This window comes from Cavia porcellus, unplaced genomic scaffold (assembly GCF_034190915.1).
Source record: "Cavia porcellus strain 051 isolate PalLab524CR breed Dunkin Hartley unplaced genomic scaffold, mCavPor4.1 scaffold_25, whole genome shotgun sequence".
Lineage (NCBI taxonomy): Eukaryota > Metazoa > Chordata > Mammalia > Rodentia > Caviidae > Cavia > Cavia porcellus.
Window position 1 is genome coordinate 18463059 of NW_026947508.1, and position 20864 is coordinate 18483922.

General features: G+C 43.8%; 1 protein-coding gene across 3 annotated transcripts in view; it reads left to right on the forward strand.

The window, feature by feature from the left end:
* Rcan3 (RCAN family member 3) overlaps positions 1–20565 on the forward strand; it is a 30574-nt gene extending 10009 nt beyond the window's left edge. For 2 of the 3 annotated variants that reach the window (XM_005004292.4, XM_023565696.2), the window contains exons 3-5: positions 15165–15338; positions 16658–16829; positions 18464–20565. In XM_005004292.4, the coding sequence (XP_005004349.1) occupies positions 15165–15338; positions 16658–16829; positions 18464–18648 (531 nt within the window). In that variant the 3' untranslated portion in view covers positions 18649–20565. Of the gene's footprint in view, positions 1–3184; positions 3380–15164; positions 15339–16657; positions 16830–18463 lie in introns of those variants that run through there. The other variant, XM_063235770.1, reaches the window with a different exon arrangement.
* The last annotated feature ends 299 nt before the right edge of the window (positions 20566–20864 follow it).

Here is a 20864-nt window from a genome sequence, read left to right on the forward strand (position 1 = left end):
GTATGACTGTATTTGCTTGTTTGATATTTTTAGCCAATTTCTCCTTTCTTAAAATAAAGGATAATTATACTTGCTACTGACTCGAACCTGAGGAGTTTTCAAAATCTAATTTAGATGTTCATAATGTGTGGCTTAGGTCTGTGTGTCTGAACTCCATGAATGTTAACGCCATGATCGGGGACTGACCGAGACAGGTGGAATGTAGTGTGTCGTTACTGTCCCTACCGACCGGCTCACCGTGGCATGTTTGATTTGAGTGTCTTTTTCATGGTGGGTGTACTAAGACATCACTGCCTCATCTTGTGGTCTTGCTTTTGGTCAAGGACACTGCATCTACTGAGTCTTTGGTGCAGAGAAATACCTGTTAAATGTTTGCTAAATGACTGGATTCAGGGTAATGCTTGTTGAGGATTATTAGCAATTATCAGGATTATCAGTGCTGTAACTGAGAAACAGAATTCCAAGCACAAGTAGGTTAAGTACCAAGTTAGAGCTTTAACCTGTCATTCTGCGGCCAGATACATCGACCCACACACATTCTTTTGTGGTCTATGTAGTCATACACACTGTTTAAATTTTTCTATCAAGACTTTGATTCTGTACCCTACAGTTAAAGAAGAAATGGAAAATACAGTTTATGAAAAGCAAACGATAGCTGAAAGTTAGCCAGATGAGCTGATCTTCTGTTTTTCAGAATAAAGCAGTCTTTGGGTATCCGCCACAGTCATTACCACAGAAGTAGAATCCTTTGAGGAAAGTGATGTGTTTTAAATCTGGGGATTTTAAAAAGATACTCAAAAGAAGAAAGTTTCTATTACAGTGACCTGTGTTTTTAAAGAGCCTGGGACATCTAAGACTTCAGTAAATGTTTATTTAATTGAATCTATAATGCTCTTGTGGCTAAGATTAGTAAGATTTAGTTAGCTTCAAGGCCAGATTAAATACTAGAAAATCACAGAAGTTTAGAGCTAGAAGAAATCCTAGTCAGGTCTGTTTTATGCAGCAGGCTCACAGTGTCCACTGCTTTCAAACTCATTTTGTTGCAAAAAAAAAAAAGGCAAAAGAAAATACAAATAAGTGGAAAGATGTCCTGTGTGTGGTCTGGGAAACTTGATGTGGTTGTATCTGTAGGAAATTTGCTGCAGGACCCTCATGAATTCCAAACTCCACAGATGTTCAAGTCTCTTACATAAAGTGGTCTAGTGTTTGGATAAAACCTTTGCACATCCTCCTGCATATTTTAAGTTATCTCTAGAGTATTTGCAGATATAAGCACTTGTCAGTGTAAGTCCAGCCTGGCACAGTGGCACACGCCTGTCATCTCACTAGTCTGGGAGTCTGAGGCAAGAGGATTTCAACTTCAAGGCCAGCTTGGACAGTTTAGCAAGACCTTGTCTCAAAAAGAAAAATAAAGAGCAAGAGATACAGCAAAGTGTGAAGGCCCTGAATTCGCTCCCCGGGACTATGAATGAATAACTTGTAAGTGCTGTGTAAATAGTGGTTACTACTGCATCATTGGAGAATACTGACAAGAAGGAAAGTCTGCACATGTGCGGTACTGACACAGCCATCACAGGTTTTTGCACCAGGGTTGGTGGATTCTGTGGGTTGATTCCTTAGAATGTGGAACCTCCTCAGAGGCTGGCTTTGAGCCTGGCTATGCAATAAATATGTGCTTAAAAAGAGATTGGTAGGATGGTCTACAAAGTTAGCTTCGGTGATCATGGCTCTTCTATTTCCTCATCTGATTTATTCTATTTTTCTTTCTTTTTCTTTTTTTTCTTTTTTTTTTTTTTTTTTTTTTGGTACCAGGAATCTAACTCAGTACCTTGTGCTTGCCAGGCAGGTGCTTAACCTTTGTGCTAAATCCCCAGCCCTGTATTCTACTTTTATATGTTATATAGATCATATTAGGATAGCAGGACACGCCTCTAATGTATGTCTATGAATATAAATAAATAAGTAAATAAGATATATTGGGAGTACTTACCAAAATATTTTTACTGGTTCAGATATACAGAGAACATTTATTGTATTTATTTTGGCTTTTTGGAGACAAAAATCTTGCTATCAAAATCAGCTACTTCAGGCTGACCTCGAATTCACTGTGTTGCCCTGGTCTCAAACATACTCAGTCCTCCTGCCTCAGCCTCCCAAGTGCAGGATTACAGGCATGCACCACCACCACCACCCATAGAATAGGCTGCCAATGGTGGTAGCCATCCTCCAACCCTTCAGTGTGTGTTTCCTATAAGCAAGGACATTCTCTAAGAGAAAAGCAAACACCAGGGCCTGACTCAGATAATTACTCCCACGTGAGCCTCGTGGCCTACTCAGGGTTTGCCAGTTGTCCCAGGAATGTGCTTTATGACAAAAACATGGCACCCTCATGGTGCATTGCACTGAGCTGCCAGGTCTTCTCAGTCCCTTTTGATGTGAAAAAGTTTATGGTCTTCCCGGCCTCTGGATGTCTACAGTCTGACCCTGCCTGGCTGGGGATTTTGTAGTGGGTGTGTCGGTGTGTGTGCTGTCTCCCCAGGACCGGATTCAGGTGTCCACTTTGGCAGGGACGTCACAGAAGCCACGCTGCTCTTGGCACAGGGTGACAGCTGGAGAGATTTCCATGTCCCAGTTCACTCCAGTGCTTGATTAAGGTGGTGTCTGCCAGTCTCATCCAATGTCACATTCTTCCTTTTTGTTAATAAATATTTGGTGAGAGGCGCTTTGAAACTGTGAATATCATGTTCCGTGTCCCACTTCCAGTGTTAGGGACTTAAGGGATCTGTTACCTTCGTGCATCGGTCGCTGTCCCTGATGCAACCCCACACAACCCCGCACTAGACTCCTCCTCTCCCTCCTGCTGGGTGGCCTTGCCGCACATCTCCCTCCTCACTCTCACCTGCCTGGGCTATGACACTGCCCCCCCCCCCCCGCCCTGCGCAGGACACTGTCGTTCCTCCGGTTTTGGGCCACCCTCCTTGGGCATGCTGTCCTCACCCTCATGCGTCCCAGCGTCCCACACAGGCCATGCTCCCAGCAGTCACCGCCTCATCTCAGCTGGAATCCCGCACCCTGCAGCCCCTGCTGCCCAGCTGTGTGCCCATGCCTGCCCTGCACAGCCCATTTTCAAATAATGCTTCTGGTCTGAGTGTTCAGGAAGAGAAAATGTGCCCCTTTTCACGCTCTTAACTACCTTCCCATGGTCGTTTCTGACATGTTTCAGGCTTTGATGCCTTTGGAAAGATGCGTTTCTAAAGTACATCTCCATCCTCAGTGTCCAGAAAGAGATGACCTCCAAAAAGAACACAAACTTCTGCCCTGGAATAAAGCATGCAGTCGGCGGCTGTTCCCCACCCCGAGACCAGGCCCAGGCACAGGGGTGAGTGTAGGCACATTTCAGGGGCGGAGGCAGATCAGAGACCAGAGCAGCAGAGCAGAGCGCCCTGTGGCTGTGGGTCGCTGAGCCCCTGGCAGGCCCACGCAGGAAGCGGGGCGGTTGGTTTTCTTTTCATCTCTGTGTAGCTGACTTGAATGACAAAGGTCCTGCCTGCTGCTCCCCATTTTTCTTACCTACTTTGACAACCTTGCATCGGCCTGTTTCCCTTGTTCCCCAAGGCTTTTCATGTTCCTGTGCTAGCGTGGCGCTGTGAGACCTGAGCACAGCAAAGCACTTCCAAGGCCATCGTTAAACAATGGAGTTTTTTTTGAGAACAGGTTTATGTAGTTCAGGCTGACTTTGAATTTGCAGTGATCCTCCTGTCTCAGCCTCCTGAGTACTGAGATTACAGGTGTTTACTGCCACACCCAGCAGGTTGAATTTTATCAGGTGCTTTTTTTTTTTTTTCTTTTAATCTGTGCACCTACTGAGATTCTCATTTTTTCTCGAAGTCATGAAGTGTGTTGATTTTGGAATGCTACAGCAAGCAACCTGGTATTCTTGGAAGAAGCCCAGCTTGGTTATGATGAGAAAACTCTCCTGTACTACACTGGGTCTAATTTATTAATCATTGCTTTGGAATCTTAACGTACCATGTGCTTAGAAGGAAACAGCCTGTAGATTTTTCTGTCATTTCCATGCTTCTGTACCAAGGTTGTGCTGACTAACGCTGGAGTTGGAGAATTGTGGCGTGAGCACTGGCATGCATCCAAGCAACACAGTAACCTAATTTTTGTCTTTTCTGTGTGTTCTAATGACGACTTCAATATCTGTAATCCATGGATCTATTTCAGTTATATGGGGTTCTCTTGTTTTTCTGCCTGAAACATTTGATTTTAAACAAATAGAAAAAAATTATTTGTTTGTTTATTTATTTATGTTGGCTTTTGGAGACAAGGTATTGCTGTGTAGTTCAGGCTGGACCTGGACTCACCATGTAGCCCAAACTGGCCTTGAACTCCTGTCGTCCTCCTGCCTTATACTTTCCAGTGTGGGAATTATAGGTGTGCACCGCCACACCCAGCTCAAAATGATAATAACCAGGTGTAAAAACCGCTGAAATGAATGCAGTGCGTTTTTTTACTGTGTAGAATTTGACTTCCACTACAATTAAAACAAAACAAGCAGAAACAGAAATAAAACCCTGCTTTGCTCACCTCAGTTCAGGTCAGAGCCCATTGCAGGGTAAGAGGGTCCTTGGTGTCGTCATCACCCCGAGGCAGTGTCCTCGGCCTCAGAGTACTTACAGTCCAGGGAAATGTTCTGAAGTCCAGGGTGTGGCCCCTGCTTTCTTCCACTGGTGCCCCTGGTACTACCGCATGGCGGGGGAGACGTGGCTCCCAGGGCGACTCCGCACTCCTGGGAGGGGTGTGCTCTGGTTTTGCGTCAGGATCTCCACAGGACCAGCTTTCATTCATCCTCTTCCAAGGACCACACTGCACAGAGAAAGGGGAAGCGACTTTCTGTGATAGTGACTGGCTAGCTGACGGTATCATCTACCGTATTCTGTCATTGATAGTACTAGTACTGCGCAGGTGTGCAGGCTGTTCTGAGAGTCTAGGTGTTCACTCATTATCACCACAACAGCCTTGTGAAGCGGGTTTGTGTTATTCTGATCTAATGGAAGGAAATGGGATAAGGTCACCCAGCTGTACAGTAGAGCCAGGATGTTCAGTGACCCTGGACAGTACAGCTGAGACCTCGGATACATAGCAGATGCATAGTTATAGAAGCCGTAGACCTTCTTGAAGTCAGTGTCCAGGCCATGGAGTCCTCCTGTGGTCTCATATTTGAAGAAATAAACTGTCTCCTCTGGATGAGGATGGAAGCATTTGTGCGTGCCAACAGCCAGTGAGCAGGACACTGCTGGTCCTCAGGGATGGACACAGCAGGTGAGGTCTTTGCTCATGGAAGCCAGTGCTCAGTCTCCGCCGTCATGGAGGAGTCACTGTGCTGATGACAGTCGTGCAGCATCTGCAGGAGTTGCATACATTGTGCACTGGGCACGTGGCCAAAGTGGGAGCAGCAGCTGGCTGGGTGGGAAGCTGTGGCAGAACCGGACTTTCTCTTTCCTGCTTCATGGGTGGGGAGGACAAGACAGGGCCTGAAGGTTCAGTTGGACACAGTGGTTGGTTTCCTCCTTCTGCTGGCACAGATACGCCCTGAGACAGACCTTGAAGTGAACCCTGAGTGTGCGGAACAGCAGTCTAGACAAATGAAATGATTTGCTTTGTCCAGAGCAATTTGCATGGTCTGCAGGCAGAAAACTCACCTGTATGCTTTTGATGTCTCAGATCAAAATGATACGTTTGAGTCCCAGCATCTGGACAGATTTGCAAGCCCAAGGTGGTTATGGGCTGTTTTGATGCTCTGGGTTAGAAAAGTGCCTACGTACAATCTAACTGCCTCGTTGGGAGAGCTCACAACGCCCAAGCCCAGAGGGGCAGCGAGAGGACACAGTGGGCAGCAGACAGAGCTTGCCTTCACCTCTGCTCTGTTCCCTCCCTCTCAGTTGTTTACAACCAAACAACTTTAAACAACCAAACAAATGGCTGGGGATGTAGCTCAGTGGCATAGCATCTGCCTGGCAAGTGTAACATCGTGAGTTCAATTCCTAGTACCAAGTAATAAGCCACCAGCCAATCTGTCAAAAGCTGGGATCTTGGTTGCCTAGTTGATCTCCAGCACTGCAGGGAAAAACTTATTTTTTTTGAGTAGGCTACCTGATTTGAGTATCATTGAGGGCAGTATCTTCATACCTTGAAAGCTGTGTGTGCTCACGTGTATGTATGTACAGGGCTCTTCTAGCAGAGACTCTGAACTGCAGCCAGGTACGGTGGCCCACGTCAGTAATCCCGGCTGCTCCAAAGGTTAAGGCAGGTAGATTGTGAGTTAAGGTCAGCCTGGGCAAATAGCAAGAACCTATCTCAAAAAACAAAATAAACCCAAGTGAGAAGGGGCTCAGTGGTAGAATGTTTGCCTAACTTACATGAAGTCTTGGGTTTGATCCCCAGCACTACAAAAACAAAACAAAAAAAGGTTTTAAATCTTTCAGATGTTCTGCTACCCTCTACTGCTTTTGAATTTTAGCTCAGAATTTTACTATTACTCAGCCAGTCAGAGTTTTAATTCACCATGCGTAGCTGTAAGTCCACTTTTTTTGTGGTCAGTAAAGTCCTTTCCTCTGATTGCTTTAGGGGCAGTGGTGTTAAGAATCAAAAGCAATGTCGAAGTTCAGGCTGCTATAACAAAGTACTTTAGACTGGACAATTTGTAAATAACAGAAATTTCCTGCTCACTGTTCTGGAGGCCGGAAGTCCAGGCTCCAGGCTCCAGCAGATTCTGAGTCTGGTTATAGCCTGTTTCTCGTGGCACCTGATGGAAAGGCAGGGGGACAAACAGGCTGCCCCAGACCCCCTTTCTGCAGATATTAATCCCATTCCTGCTGGCAGCCTGGACCTGACCTAGTCTCCTCCCAGAGGCCCCACCTCTCAATACCAACAGAGTGGGGATTAGATTTCAACATGAATTCAGACAGACAGACATTCAGCCATCACAGGCACTTCCCCTGAACTCAGGCAAAAATGGAGGTGTTGCCTCTTGCAAATCTTGACAATGGAGAATGGAATTTTCTGTATCAGATCTACAGAAAGACATCGAACATAAAAATACCTTGTCTCAGGACACCAGAGATAATTTCACTGCTGAATGAATCAAAGTGTCATCCTCAAATCACTCTTCCTGCTCTTTAATGCACGGAGCAATGGGCTTTCTTTTTTCAGGCCAAAGCAAAAGGGATAAAATAGTATCATTTTCATACTTTGCTCCTCAGTGAAGTGGATAAAATTTGCCTCCTTTTCTTAGGGAGAGGGGAACAGAGCGGCGCCAACGTCCTTTAGAAAGCTCAGGAATTCCCTGCCTCTCTGCATCCTCGTCTGTGAGTCTCGGAAGCCCACCTTCCCAGGAGGCCTTTTCCACATTGTAACTTTGGGGTGTCTGTTACCCAGTGACCTTGGGTTCTTTTTGAGGACCCCAAAATGCCTTGGGTTACATGTTGTTCTTAGGAGTTTTCAGTGCAAGGAATTTGTTTTAGCTTATGTTTAAGGTGCAGGTGGCCTCAGCATCTGCAGGCAGCTGCCACTCTGTGAAGTCCCTTTCCATTACTGGAAAAGCCTGGGGACGGTCTCAGAGGCTGCATTCTTTGTTACACCTGCCGCTGTTGTGCTGCCAGAGAGCAACACGCAGTGGCCGCAGGAAAAGTGGAGTGGTTAACCCTCATCTGATTTGGGGGAGGGGGATCCCCATCATCTCGTCTAAAGTCAGTGTGCAGCCATCACCCTGTAACTGGATGATGTGAATTCTGTATCAATAGAGAATTTAGAAACTTATAAAAGTGAGTTTCTAAAGATAAATGATTTAATTTAGTTTCTAAGTAAACTACAAACAGATACAGGTCCGTAGCATTTATTTACCACAGGGCATTTCCTGGGCATTCCCTTAGGTTACATCCTCACTTCCCATCTGCAGGGTTTTATACCTTCTCTGTGCCCATGCCTGCCTGGCAGGGCTGGCCGGGGATACTTACCTGTGTCCTCAAGTAATACAGTTGACTGTCTGAAATCTCAAACTGTGAAATCCAAAATGCCCCAAAATCCAAAAATTTTCAAGCATTGTTTTGGTGGGAAGAAATTTTTGGATTGTTTTGTTTTGTTTTGCTTTGCTTTGTTTTCTTTTGTTTTGTTTTATTTTGTTTTGTTTTGTTTTGTTTTGTTTTGTTTTGAGACAGAGTCTTGCTGGTAGTGCAGGCTGGCCTTGAACTCACTCACGTAGCCCAGGCTTGAACTCCTGCCTCGACCTCCCCCGTGCTGGGATGACAGGCATGTGCCACCACGCCTGGCAAGTGGTGAAGAAATGTTAAGTGTCAGAACATTTCAAGTTCTGGATTTTTAGATTAGGGATGTGTTCAATGGTACATTCCACATAAATATTACAAAATCTGAAAAGCTTGGAGATTTGAAATATTTCTGGTCCCAACCAAGCATTCCAGAGAAGAGATATATCAACCTGTAATAGCTTTACCTCTGAGTTATTTTTTCATGTATACATGACTTCACAGGAGGAAGTCATATGTTATATAGACCATATTTATGCTACATTAATGAGAAAATACATGTGAAAAATCGGGAGGGGAGATCTTAGACAAAGCTGTCAACTGTCATATGGCTACATTTTTGTCAAATTCTTTTTTATTTTAAACCCCCATCTTAGTTACTTTTCTTGTTGCTGAGACAAAATACCCACACCCAAAGTTAAAGGGAGAAAGGTTTATTTAGCTCACAGTTTGTAGAGGTTTCAGTCCATAATCAGCTGGTTTCAAGGCAGGGTGACACTTTGCAGAGGGGCAATGGTTCATGGGGGAGGAAGACAGCAGAAGCAGCCAGAGAAGGAGACAGAGCACGAGGGGACAACTCTTTCTGTCCCTTGTATAATATGCAGGCTACCTGCCCTTAATCCTAGCATTGGACTGTGAATCAGTCACCAACTCTAGATTCAGCCCCGTCTGAAAAGTCCATTTTCCTGACCACATGAGGCTTCAAGGATATCCAGACATAAACCATAACACCCCACAAACCGTAACACCCTGTTTATTTCTGTGCTAAGAGCTGAACTCGGGGCGTTGTGCATGCAAAGCTCACCCTCTACCACTGAAGTAGACCCCACAGTGGTTTGGTTTTTTGTTTTTCTTTTTGTTTTGTTTTGATTCAGTGTGGTCTTGTCTGGATTTTTTATATGTGGTCTGAGGAATTGAACCCATTGTTACTACTGAGCAACAGCCCCAGCCCTTTTACTTCTTTATTTTGAGAGAAGGTCTTGCTAAGTCATGAAGTTGCCTAGACTGGTGAACTTGTACTTCTGCCTCTGCCTCCAGAGTGCTGGGATTCCCGGCAGACGCCATGACATATGGTCAGTTTTGTGTAATTCTTAATCGTGTTTAGATTAAGATACTGAGGTTTAGAAGAGTGAAAACCATGTGATCCATTCATGTCATCTGCATGCTACAGTCCTTTCCAGTGTACTTCTGGAATGAGAAAAACTGTACAGAAGAGACATTGGGAAACAGACCGATTATCAGGTAGCTGTTTAGTTTGCAAGATAGTTCACACTGCTGCCCTGAAAAATTCATTTTCATGTGGTATTAAGAATAGATACATAGCTGGGCATGATAGTCCACGCCTGTAATCCCAGCACTCGGGAGGCTGAGGTAGGAGGATGGTTGCAAGTTCAAGACTAGCCTGGGCTACATAGTGAGCCCAAGGCCAGCCTAAACTGCATCAGGAGACCCTGTCTCAAAAAAAGGTACATGAGCACAAAGCATTTTATGTTTTAGCCAACTGTAGATATATTGCAAAGCACTAGGTATATATTCACAAAGAGTGAAGTTAATGTCGGGTACATGGTGTGTACTTCTTTTGTTCTTTGCAACAAGAACAAAACTAGTAATATATAGGCACACTTTATCTATGTTGCCATTGGCAAATTGAAAGAGTATTTTCAAACAATGAGAAATTTCTTAGGTACCTTTTGTTACATTTCAGTTATTAAATTGCTGCATAAAGTGGTAAAGAAAATTTAATATTGCCATTCTCATTCATTGAAATTAAAGTTTTCTTTTTCCTAGTTCATTAATAAATGGAAAAGAACAATTTTTTTCCTAGTCTCATAGACTAACTCTTTCCTGCTCTATTCAATCTCAAAACACTTACTGGTAGTTTGTGCTTGTGTGTGTCTATGTGTGTACGTACATATTGACATATATTTTGCTTTTTACAAAAAAAATACTACTTTATGGAATCACATTCTCCCAGTATAATTTGGAGCACAAACATGTTGCTGTTTTGCCTTTGTAATAAAGGAACTGTGGTGATAGGGAAGGAGGCCTCCCTAAAGAAATTGCCAAGCACACATCAGCATCTTTCACAGGAGTTTCATTCAGAGGAGAAGAGAAAGAAACCTTTGTAAAGGGGGCCAACAACAATGAACAGTGTATAGAGAACCTGAGACAAATATGTAAGATAGTAGACATCGAAAATATCAATAATCACAACAGCGAACTAATTCCTCCAGTAAGACAGTTGTCAGACGGGACCTACTTACAGGTGTCTATGCACATAAACGTAATACATTCTTTTTCACACACGTCTAAAGCATAAGGACACATAATGGTTAGAAGAAGTAAAAGAGGAACAATGTTTTCCTTACAAAATATGTGCATGATAATGTAGCCTTAAAATAGATTAAAGTAAAAGTGACCAATTTGCAAGGGCAAATAAATCTTCCTAGCAGTGGGGAAATTTAACCAGTCTCTCTTGGTAATCCATAGTTCAGACACACACAAAAAATTAGGATACAGAATTTGTAAAAATGTAGATCAAAGGCTGGGTGTGGGGGTACATGCCTGTAATCGCAGCATTCTGGGGAGGCTGAGGCAGGAGGGTCACTGTGAGTTCAAGGCCAGCCTGGGCTGCATAGTGAGTTCAAAGCTAGCCTGAGCTATACAGCAAGTCCCTGTCTAAAGAAATATAAAACAATAGATACTCAAAAGATATTTTTTTTAAAAAACTCATTTATTTGGAACTTAAGAAATGCATATCTAAACAATTTATGCCTCAAGGAAGAAATCTTAATGAAAAGTAGAATACATTTAGTTTCAATAATGGAAACAATGTATATCAAAATGGGTGAGGGGACAGCTAAAATAACATTTAGAAATGTACTGTGTATCTTTTAAATACTAGAGAGAAGAAAAGTGAAAATTAATAAACTAAGCATCAATCTTAAGTGGATAGAAAAAGAACCAGTTCAAAAGAAAGAATAAAGATAACAATATAAATCATTAGATAGGAAATAAATTCACAGAGAAGGCCAGTAATGTAAAAAGTGATTCTCAGAGGAGAAGGGTAAATTAGTCCACTTACTCAAGTCTTTAATTTCTCTCAATTGGATTTTACAGTTTTTAGCACATGAGGGAGATAGTTTTTACTAATTGGTACTAGGAAAAAATAACTTGGATCCTTTGTCTGAATACATATAAAAATTAACTCAAAATGGATCATAATTAAGAACTAATCTAAAAAAAAAACTTAGAAGAAAATCTTTAGGTATGGCAGAGATGTCTTAAATATGACCCAAAAAGCATAAAATACAGTCAACAAATTAGACGTCATTTAAAATAAAATCAAACTTGCTTCTTCAAAAGAGTATTCCAAAAAAAAAGAGGGAGCAACACTCTGGGAGAAAATACTTGCAAAACGTATTGGACAAAGGGCTTATAACTAAAGGAAGTCTTACAGTTTAATAAGAAAACAGCCCTCAAAACTAGGATTGCAGGTTGCAGGTCCATCTGACCCAGCTGTTCCCCTTCGGGGTGTCTTCCCTGAAGAACTAGAAACATCATACCGCAGTGATGTATGTGCACCCATGATTACAGCAGCACGATTTGTAATAGCCAGATCTTGGAAACAATCTAAACGCCCACCAACTGAGGGATGGTTTAAAAAAAAGATGTGTACTGTAATCCAAATACAAACATTGCAATCCCTTTTTCAGTCCACCTCACACGAGGTAATTCCAGTCTAGCACTTCCAGTGCAACCCACGATGACAGTAGAGTCACCGACACCCACAGTTACGGCAGCGGGGGTCCTAAGCCCAGTCCACAGACAAAGGCCCTGGCTGAAGGCCTCTCCCAGCACTGACTGTCTCGTGAAGAAGGAATGGCGAGGGTGAGGGACACAGGCCGTCAGTGTGAGCTGAGCCAGGCGGAGAGCGAGCACCTCTGCAGTGTGCAGGGAGAGTGGTCTGGAGAAAGGTAGCATTAGGATGAAGTAGGAGGCTCTGCTTCAGTCGCGGGTATGTGAACTTTTGTGCCCTGGAGGTCATAGCCTCTTATCTTGTGACTTGTACCCAGTTGACATTCCTGGAGCTATATGACTTTGACATCCTGCTGTGCTCAACTGTTTACAAGGCACGTGGTATGAGGAAACAGGAGACTGTTGTCTGGCTTCAAACCATTACATGTCAGTACCTCGGCTAGCCTTATTTGCATTGCTTAGAGCCCGTTAAAGGGAGAAGGAAATTGCATAGCCAGCTCTGTACACATCAGAACATGGAGACAGGGTTTAGTTTAATTAATGCTGAAGCAAGGGTTCTGCATTCAAGGGGAGCTGTAGGATCATCTCCTACAGATGTGATATTTTTTTTTCTTTTTCCTTTTTATCAGTACCGGGGATTGAACTCACGACTGCCTGCTTGCAAGGCAGGTGCTTATGCCGCTGAGCTAAATCCCCAGCCCCCAGATGTGATATTTTTATGCAATGGAGTACTACTCAGCCATAAAGAAGGATAAATGAGGCATTCATATGTAAATAGATGCAATTTAAGACCATACTTACAGGTAAAATAAATCAGGCACATGTGTAAAGATCATAATGTCTCACTAGTGTGAGCTGAAACTATATGTATATCATATATGATATATATATCTATATATATGTGTCATGCATCATATATATATGAGATAGTTATTTCTCTGAGCTCATTGAAAAGAAAGATTTGTGCTAGTATTGTTTGGACAGTTAAATGCAGATATCTTGTACTGTGAGTAAGTGATTTGAAGATAACAATATGCAATGTATATACATTGTTACCCCTAATTACTGTGTTTTGAAAATTTTTTTATTTTTTTGTCTTTAAAATGTAATTTAAAACAAAGAAAAAGAAAACATCGCAAATTAAAAATAGCAAAAGAGTTGAACAGGCATTTGATCCAATAAGTTCTAGGGATGGTAAGTAAGCTTATAAAAAGATGCACAGTATGAATAGTTTTAGGGAAACACAAATTAAAACTACTGGAAGATATTAGTGCACACTCAGTGAAAGAATATAAAACCACTGATCATACCAAGTATTAGTGCAGATATGAAGTAACTGGGAATCTCATGCACTGTTGGTAGAACAGTATAAAATAGTACAAATACTTTGAAACCCAGTTTGGTAGCTCCAGAAAAGTAAATGATATACCTGTCACAATTCACTCTTCATTGTAGATATCACTTAACAGAAATAAAATCACATATCCACACAAAAACCTTATAACCAGTTGTCCATAGCAGCTTTATTTGTAATAGTTCAAAACTAGGAAGAATCTAGATGTCCATTAACAGATAAATGTGTACAGAGCCTTACAGTGGAATTCTGCTTGACATATGGAACCAAAAAAGGACATAGTAACATGGATGAATCTCAAAATAATTATGCCTAGTGAAGGGAGCCAGACCTCCCCAATAAAAGAGTACGTACTATGTGACTCCATTTATATGACATTGTAGAAGACGCAACCTAATTTATACCGGCAGAAAGATAGTAGTTGACAGCTGCAAAAGAGGGTCCCTCATAGCTAAACGGCTGTTTTATGTTATGACATCTGAAAGGTAAAACTTTAAAACTCTGCAGAGGCAATCTAGAAGACACTCTCACAATCTCAGAGTGTAAGCGAGTTTCTTTAAGGCAAAAAGATTTAAAACTTAAGTGATGTTCAAATTTAAAATCTATTTCAAAAGAAAAAAAGCAGGGAAAGAAATCACACAGTGAAAAGAACTAAGGGAAAAATATTCATGAAAATATAATTGACAGAAAATTAGTATCTCTACAGAAATCTCATGACTCAAAAAGAAAAAAAAGACCAAATAGTAAAACAGACAAAAGATGTGTACAAGTATTTTACATTAAGAGGAAACCCCAAATGATCCATTTTCATGTGAAAAGACACTCACTTTGTTATTAGAGAAACATGAATTATAGCCAAAGCTAGAACACTCCCTGTGCCCTCCCTCCCATGACTAAAAGCCTGGGACCCTTCACTATGTCAGATACAGGCAAAGACAGACATTCACCTGAACAGGTGTTGGTTCTTAGAGAATACACTGATACAAACACATTGGCACAAAACTAATTTGCAGTTGTCTGCTGAAGCTAAAGGTGTGCCAGCTTCAAGGATACAAACCAGAGGAGGATACAAACCAGAGAAGGTTGCCAGAGCTTGGTGCAAAAGTGCACACAGTCACACCACAGCAGTGAGAAATGGGAGGCCGCCCTGACTGGATCAGCCTTACGACAGATGCAGGGTGAGGGGCAGTCCAGGGGGATGTGACTGCGCCATGCCCTGAACAGGAAGGAGGTAACAGTTACAGCTGCACGGGAGAATCACAGGAACAAAATCCAAGCCCAGAACTGCAGAAGAATGCGCCAAGTACAGTTACACTTTTAAGGATATAAATAAGTGTAAAACTGTGAATAAAAGCAGATGAGCAAGAAATCCCAGCAGAGGTTACCGAGACACAGGGATGGACTGTGACAAGGGGAAAACACCGGCTGGGGACTTCGTGTTCTTGTGTACCTGGATGCTCATATCATATTTTATGCCTTTAATCGCTGTAATAATTACTAAAGTCAATTACACTTAAGTACAAATTGAAGTTAGCATATGAGTCATAGAATGCTTAATTTTGTGTATCCACAAGACAGCTATGCTTCTTTTGGAGGAAAGGTAATTCATGAGTTTTACCCCATTATTTACGTCCAATGATTAAAATTCCCTTTTGTTAAATTGAAATACCTTTTTCTCTTCTCCTCCCTTTATTCCCCCTGCCCCGATGCTCCTCATTTTACAGGAGAGATTCGAAGCACTTTTCTCCCTCTATGATGACCAAGTTACCTTCCAGTTATTTAAAAGCTTCAGAAGAGTCAGGATAAACTTCAGCAAGCCCGAAGCAGCAGCGCGGGCGCGAATCGAGCTCCACGAAACGGACTTCAACGGGAAGAAGCTGAAGCTGTACTTCGCCCAGGTACTGCCGCCACCGCGAGGACCGCAGCCACTCACGGCAGGCGGGCGCTGTGGGGATCAACCCTGACACCCCATGGCGATGAGTTAACTTTCCTCTCTGTATCTGCAGTGGCGCTGGTCAGGTGACCTCCTTGGGAGAAAGCAGAAAGTAGCCCTTCCAGTCATTTCTTCTGTCTTGTGAATCTTAGGAGGGACACACAGTCCCAAAGCTGCTCATCAGGTGATGACCAGGAGGCCTGCAGAGCGGCTGTCTTACTTACAGGATTGCCAACAATTGGCTCGTAATAGTTCTAATCCTGTGTGAGCATGGCTTTTTGAGAAAGCATGTTTTTCTCTAAAGGACTGACAAAATAAAAGCCTCAAAAGCTGGGCATGGTGTTACACGCCTGTAAGCCCAGCACTTGGGAGGCTGAGGTAGGAGGATCCTTGCAAATTGAAGACCAGCCTGGACTACAAAGTGAGTTCAAGGCCAGACCAGCCTGAACTGCATAATGAGACCCTGCGTCAAAAAAAGACAAAACAAAACAAAAAATCTTTAATCTCTAAAGAATGAAGTACGCTGTTCTGTTTTCCAAGAAAGTATTTTCTTTCTTGGTTCTAGCCTTCAAATTAGTAAAGCAAGAGAGGTGTATTGCTTTACATTCCAAACAAAAGCTAAATGCAAGAGCTGTCTAGAAATTTCCCAGTAGTCTCTTGAGATGGAGTTCAAAATATGAAACAGTTGTATTTAAGAGTGGAATTTAGTCGTGTGTTAGCTTTCTGTCACTTTAACAAAAACCCTGAGATAATCAACTTAGAGAATCGTCTCGTGTTGGCTCACAGCGCGGGAGTTTCCGCGCATGCTCAGTCACCCTCGTGGCTTTGGGGCTCTTGGTGAGGGGGCACAGCGTGGCTGAGCACAGGAAGAGTGAAGCCACTCACCTCGTGGCAGGGAAGCAGGAGAGGAAGGAAGAAAAAGGGACAGGAGTCCTGCTGGCCCTCCGCGGTGCATCCTAGTGACCTGGAGCCCTGCTCCCCGGCCACCTTCAGAGGTGCCACCTCCCATGGGAGCGGCCCTAAGTTAGCACTGGGCCCACTGGGCCACTGAAGATGCAGATTGTAGCCTGGGGTTACTGGCATGCGTTTCTCTGTTCATCTCCCCACCCACTGATTCGTTAGCTCAACTCGCCTTCATCGAGTACCCACCTAACCTGTGTGGTCCCTGTACAGTGAACCAAGCAGGCGCAGTCCACCTTCTTGGTGAGCACAGGCCATTTGGAGAAATGTTTAGTTTCCCCCAAAATAGTAACCAGGTGCTCATGAGCATCTCCTCCCCCGCAGGTGCAGATGTCCGGTGAGGCACGGGACAAGTCCTACCTGCTGCCGCCACAGCCCGCCAAACAGTTCCTCATCTCCCCTCCCGCGTCTCCTCCTGTGGGCTGGAAGCAGAGCGAGGATGCGATGCCTGTGATCAACTACGATTTACTCTGTGCCGTCTCCAAGTTGGGACCAGGTAAGGATTGTCTACTTCTCTCCTGTTTTTGTCCTAGGAGTTTAAGATTGTGTCTACATCGGGGGCACACTGGGAGGCTGATGCAGAAGGATCATAAGTTTGAGCCCAGCCTGGGCAATTTAGAAACTTGACAAGTCCCTTTCTCAAAAATAATTTTTTTTTTTGGAGACAAGGTCTCATTAAGCAGTTCAGGCTGGCCTTGAACTCACTTTGTAGCTCAGACTGTCTTGAACGCACAATGATTCTCCTGCCTCAGCCTTCCAAGTGCTGAGATTACAGGCATGCACAACCATGCCCGGCTCAAAAATAAAAATTTAAAAGGGCTGAGGATGGAGCCCAGTGTGAAGGCTCTGAGTTCAATCTCCAGGAGCATAAAAAGCAAAGCGTATTCAGTAACACACTTTCCAGCCAACCAGCAACGGAATACAGAGGGGGACTCAGTCACCCAGGTCTGGGCTTAGATTCCTGTTCTGCTATCCTAAGCAGGTTGCTTCAATTTCCTGAGTCTTCATTTTTCCCTCTCTGTAACAGGGATAATTCTAACCCATGCTGTCCAGCGTGGTTATGAGTTAAACGGTATGTGTATGATAATAAATGTAATTTCTTACCTTCCCTCTCTCATCCCTCTAAATTGATATAGCAAACTGATTCCATGCTGGTCCAGACTAGCTGTACCCTGGAGACAATTGTGTCTCTCACAGGGGATAGGAGGGGCCTTCGAGGACAAGCGGCTTGGTGGTGTCCTTAGACCTCAGGGTTTGGAGGTCACAGAATAAAGATAGTGCCAGTGTTATTTGGGGCCTTGCCAGGGTCTCCCAAGGGGAAACAGAGATCATTATGAAGTTAGGCAGATTCATTCCAATTACTCACAGAATACTTTTTTTTTTGGTACCGGAGATCGAACTCACGACTGCCTGCTTGCAAGGCAGGCACTTATGCCGCTGAGCTAAACCTCCAGCCCCTTACTCACAGGATACTAATGAACATTTCACTTTAACCCCTAAGACCTAGACTGAAATGACATTTTTTGTACTGGGAATTGAAGTCACAATCTCGCACTTGCCAGGTAGGCACTGTGCCACTGAGTTGTATTGCTGGTCTGACAATATTTTATAAGAGCCTGGAAGTATTGGATCTCATCCTGGTGTGGTAGCTAGCACATGCCTGTATTCCCGCCTACTCATGAGGTACAAGTTTAAGGCCAGACTGGACACTTAATGTGCGTTTCTGGCTCAAAAATCGTAGTTGGGCATAGTGGCACAGCATCTGGGGCTGAGGCAGGAAGACTGTAAGTTTGAGCCCAGCTTGGGCAATTTAGTGACTTCTTGTGACCTTGTATCAATAGAGTTGAGAATGGAGTTTATTGTAAAGGCCCTAGGTTCAATCTCAGTGCCCAGGAATTTTTTTTTTCTTTTATGGTTTTTGAGATAAGGTCTCCCCATTTAATTCAGGCTGCCCCTGAACTCCCTATGTAGCCCAGGCTGGCCTCAAACTCAGGGCAATCCTCCTGCCTCAGCTTCCCGAGTGCTGGGATTACAGGCCTGGGCCACCCAGCACGCCAATTTGAACAGTTCTGAGACAAAACCCGTTGCTGTAAATGGGCTTCGCCGGTGCTGACAGTGTTTACCTCGCAGGGGAGAAGTACGAACTGCACGCGGGAACCGAGTCTACCCCGAGCGTGGTGGTGCACGTCTGTGAAAGCGAAACCGAAGAGGAGGAAGAAACCAAAAACCCCAAACAGAAAATCACGCAGACCCGGCGCCCAGACCCTCCGCGCGCAGCGCTGAGCGAGCGGCCCACAGCCGACTGCGCGCCCTGAGCCCGCGTGGAGCGCACGGCGTCCTCCTGCGGGCAGCCTGCGCGGCGGCAAGGCAGGCGCTGGTCGTTTCCTGTGTGCATTTTGAGTGGCGTCCTAAATGGCACTTTAAAGGAGTAGGCCCCGAAGCCTGGCAACTCAGTGACCAATTTTAAAAGAAGCAAATTAGGAAAATGGCCCCCAACCCTCGCTACCAATTTTAGTTCCCCTGATTGCATATGGCGTGGGGTTCTGGGACCAGATATATACTCATCCAGTACAGTGGCGTTTTTACAAATTTACAAATAGTCTTCAACTTTAATAACCTGGTGTAGGTATTTTTGTACTGGTATAATAGCTTCTAACTAATACATGGATGAAAGGTTGTTACTCAGTGTATGCAACTTTGTTTTTGTTTGTTTCACAAAAAGAAACCTGAAAGCCGGGTGGGGTGGCTCACACCTGTGATCCCAGCACTCGGGAGACTGAGGCAGGAGGATCGTTGGGAATTCAAGACCAGCCTGGGCTGCAAAATGAGCTCAAGTGAGCCAGCCTGAACTATGTAATGAGGCTGTCTCAAAAAGACAAGACAGAAAAAAGAAACCAGAAATACAGAATAACTCAAAAATTCATTTTCCCAAGTGTTGTTTTCATTAGCTTTGTGCAAAAACTGCCAAGTCCGCTCTGGTTGCTGAAACTGAATGAGGCAGGTCAAGGTGTGTGCTGCTGTCGCGCTCCTCCTCCTGGGGCCTCGGTTTCCACCCCTGTCACCCAGAAACTGCTGCAGGAAGAAATGCTCTGCTGCTGCTGAGGTGCCACCGCCAGCCTGACTGATAGCGGCTCAGACAGTGGCCATGTCCACCATCGGTGACGGTTTCCAGCCTGCGGAAGCCCAGGCTGTCTTCACTCACCAGTTGTCCCGTCACCTCCAACAGTGCATTAACCACTAGTTCCTTTTGTTCTGTTTTGTCTTGTTTCGCTGTTCTGTTTTTGGAGACAGTGTCTCACTATGTCATTCAGGCTGGTCTTGAACTCACTATGTAGCTCAGGCTGGCCTCAGACTCATGGGGATCCTCCTGCCTCAGCCTCAGGGGTGCTGGGATTCCAGGCGTGCATCAACATGCCTAGCCCTTAACCATTAGGTCTTGGGTTTTCTGTGCTACATGTAATGTGCATTTGTGTCTCTTGTAGTCTTTATATTAGAAAACACAAGATTTTCTGAAAACCATTTAAAAATGTTTTCCATCTAAACATTTTCAGCCGGCTTAAGAAGCAAAGTCATGCATATTATTTTTGTGTGTGAATTAGGGGATGAGAGATGAGATCATGCATTTCTGCGTGGATGGCTTTTTTAACCTTGGCTTGCAGTTAGCATTTTTCTCTCGAAGCTGGAATTACTTCCTGCTTGTGATTCAGAATGTGTATCTGAACCTTGCAAGGTAGCAGCAGAGACTTTTTAGCACTTTGGGGTCTAGTAAGACTGTGTAATCCCTCAAATAAAAATCTCATGACCAAAGCTGTCTCGCTTTGGGCCACGGTGGTCACCTGGCTCTGTTGTTTGTGTAGCAGCTCCCGGGTGTCTCTGGGATGGGCTTGCATTTCATTTAGAACTAATAAACCAAAGTGGCTGTCACTGCAAAGAAAGGAAAGTGGGGGAAGTTCAAGCTGTTGTATCTGTACATTTTGGTAACATGTTATTATGGTTTAGTTTTCATTATATGGCAGAATTTATTCCTTAGCATTTAAACTACATTGTGTGCACACACAAACACAAGTTTCTCTTATTGTAAGATGATAAACTCTTTGTACATACTCACCACTGCTAAGCCTCAGTGTAAATTCGTTTGAAATTTGCAATTCATAAGCAACTAATTTATTGAATTTGGATCATCGCCTGTCAGTTTAGCTGACCACTCAATAAATAAATTTATTTTGTAATTATTTTTTGTTTTTGGATTTTTTTGGTTTGTTTGTTTTTGAGATGGTGCATTACCGTGTTGTCCAGCATGGTCTCAAACTCCTGAACTCAGCTAATCCTCTTGGAATTTCCACACCATGGGTGGACCTGGCTCTACTTCGTAATTGTGAATTCAGAATTTTGCCTCTTTTTGATTGTCAGGAAATATATTCTACATATCAATAGTAGGGTTTTGTTTTGTTTTGTTTTTGAGACCATCTCGCTGCATAGCCTAGACTGGTCTCCAATTCATGATCCTCCTACCTCAGCCTCTCAAGTGCTG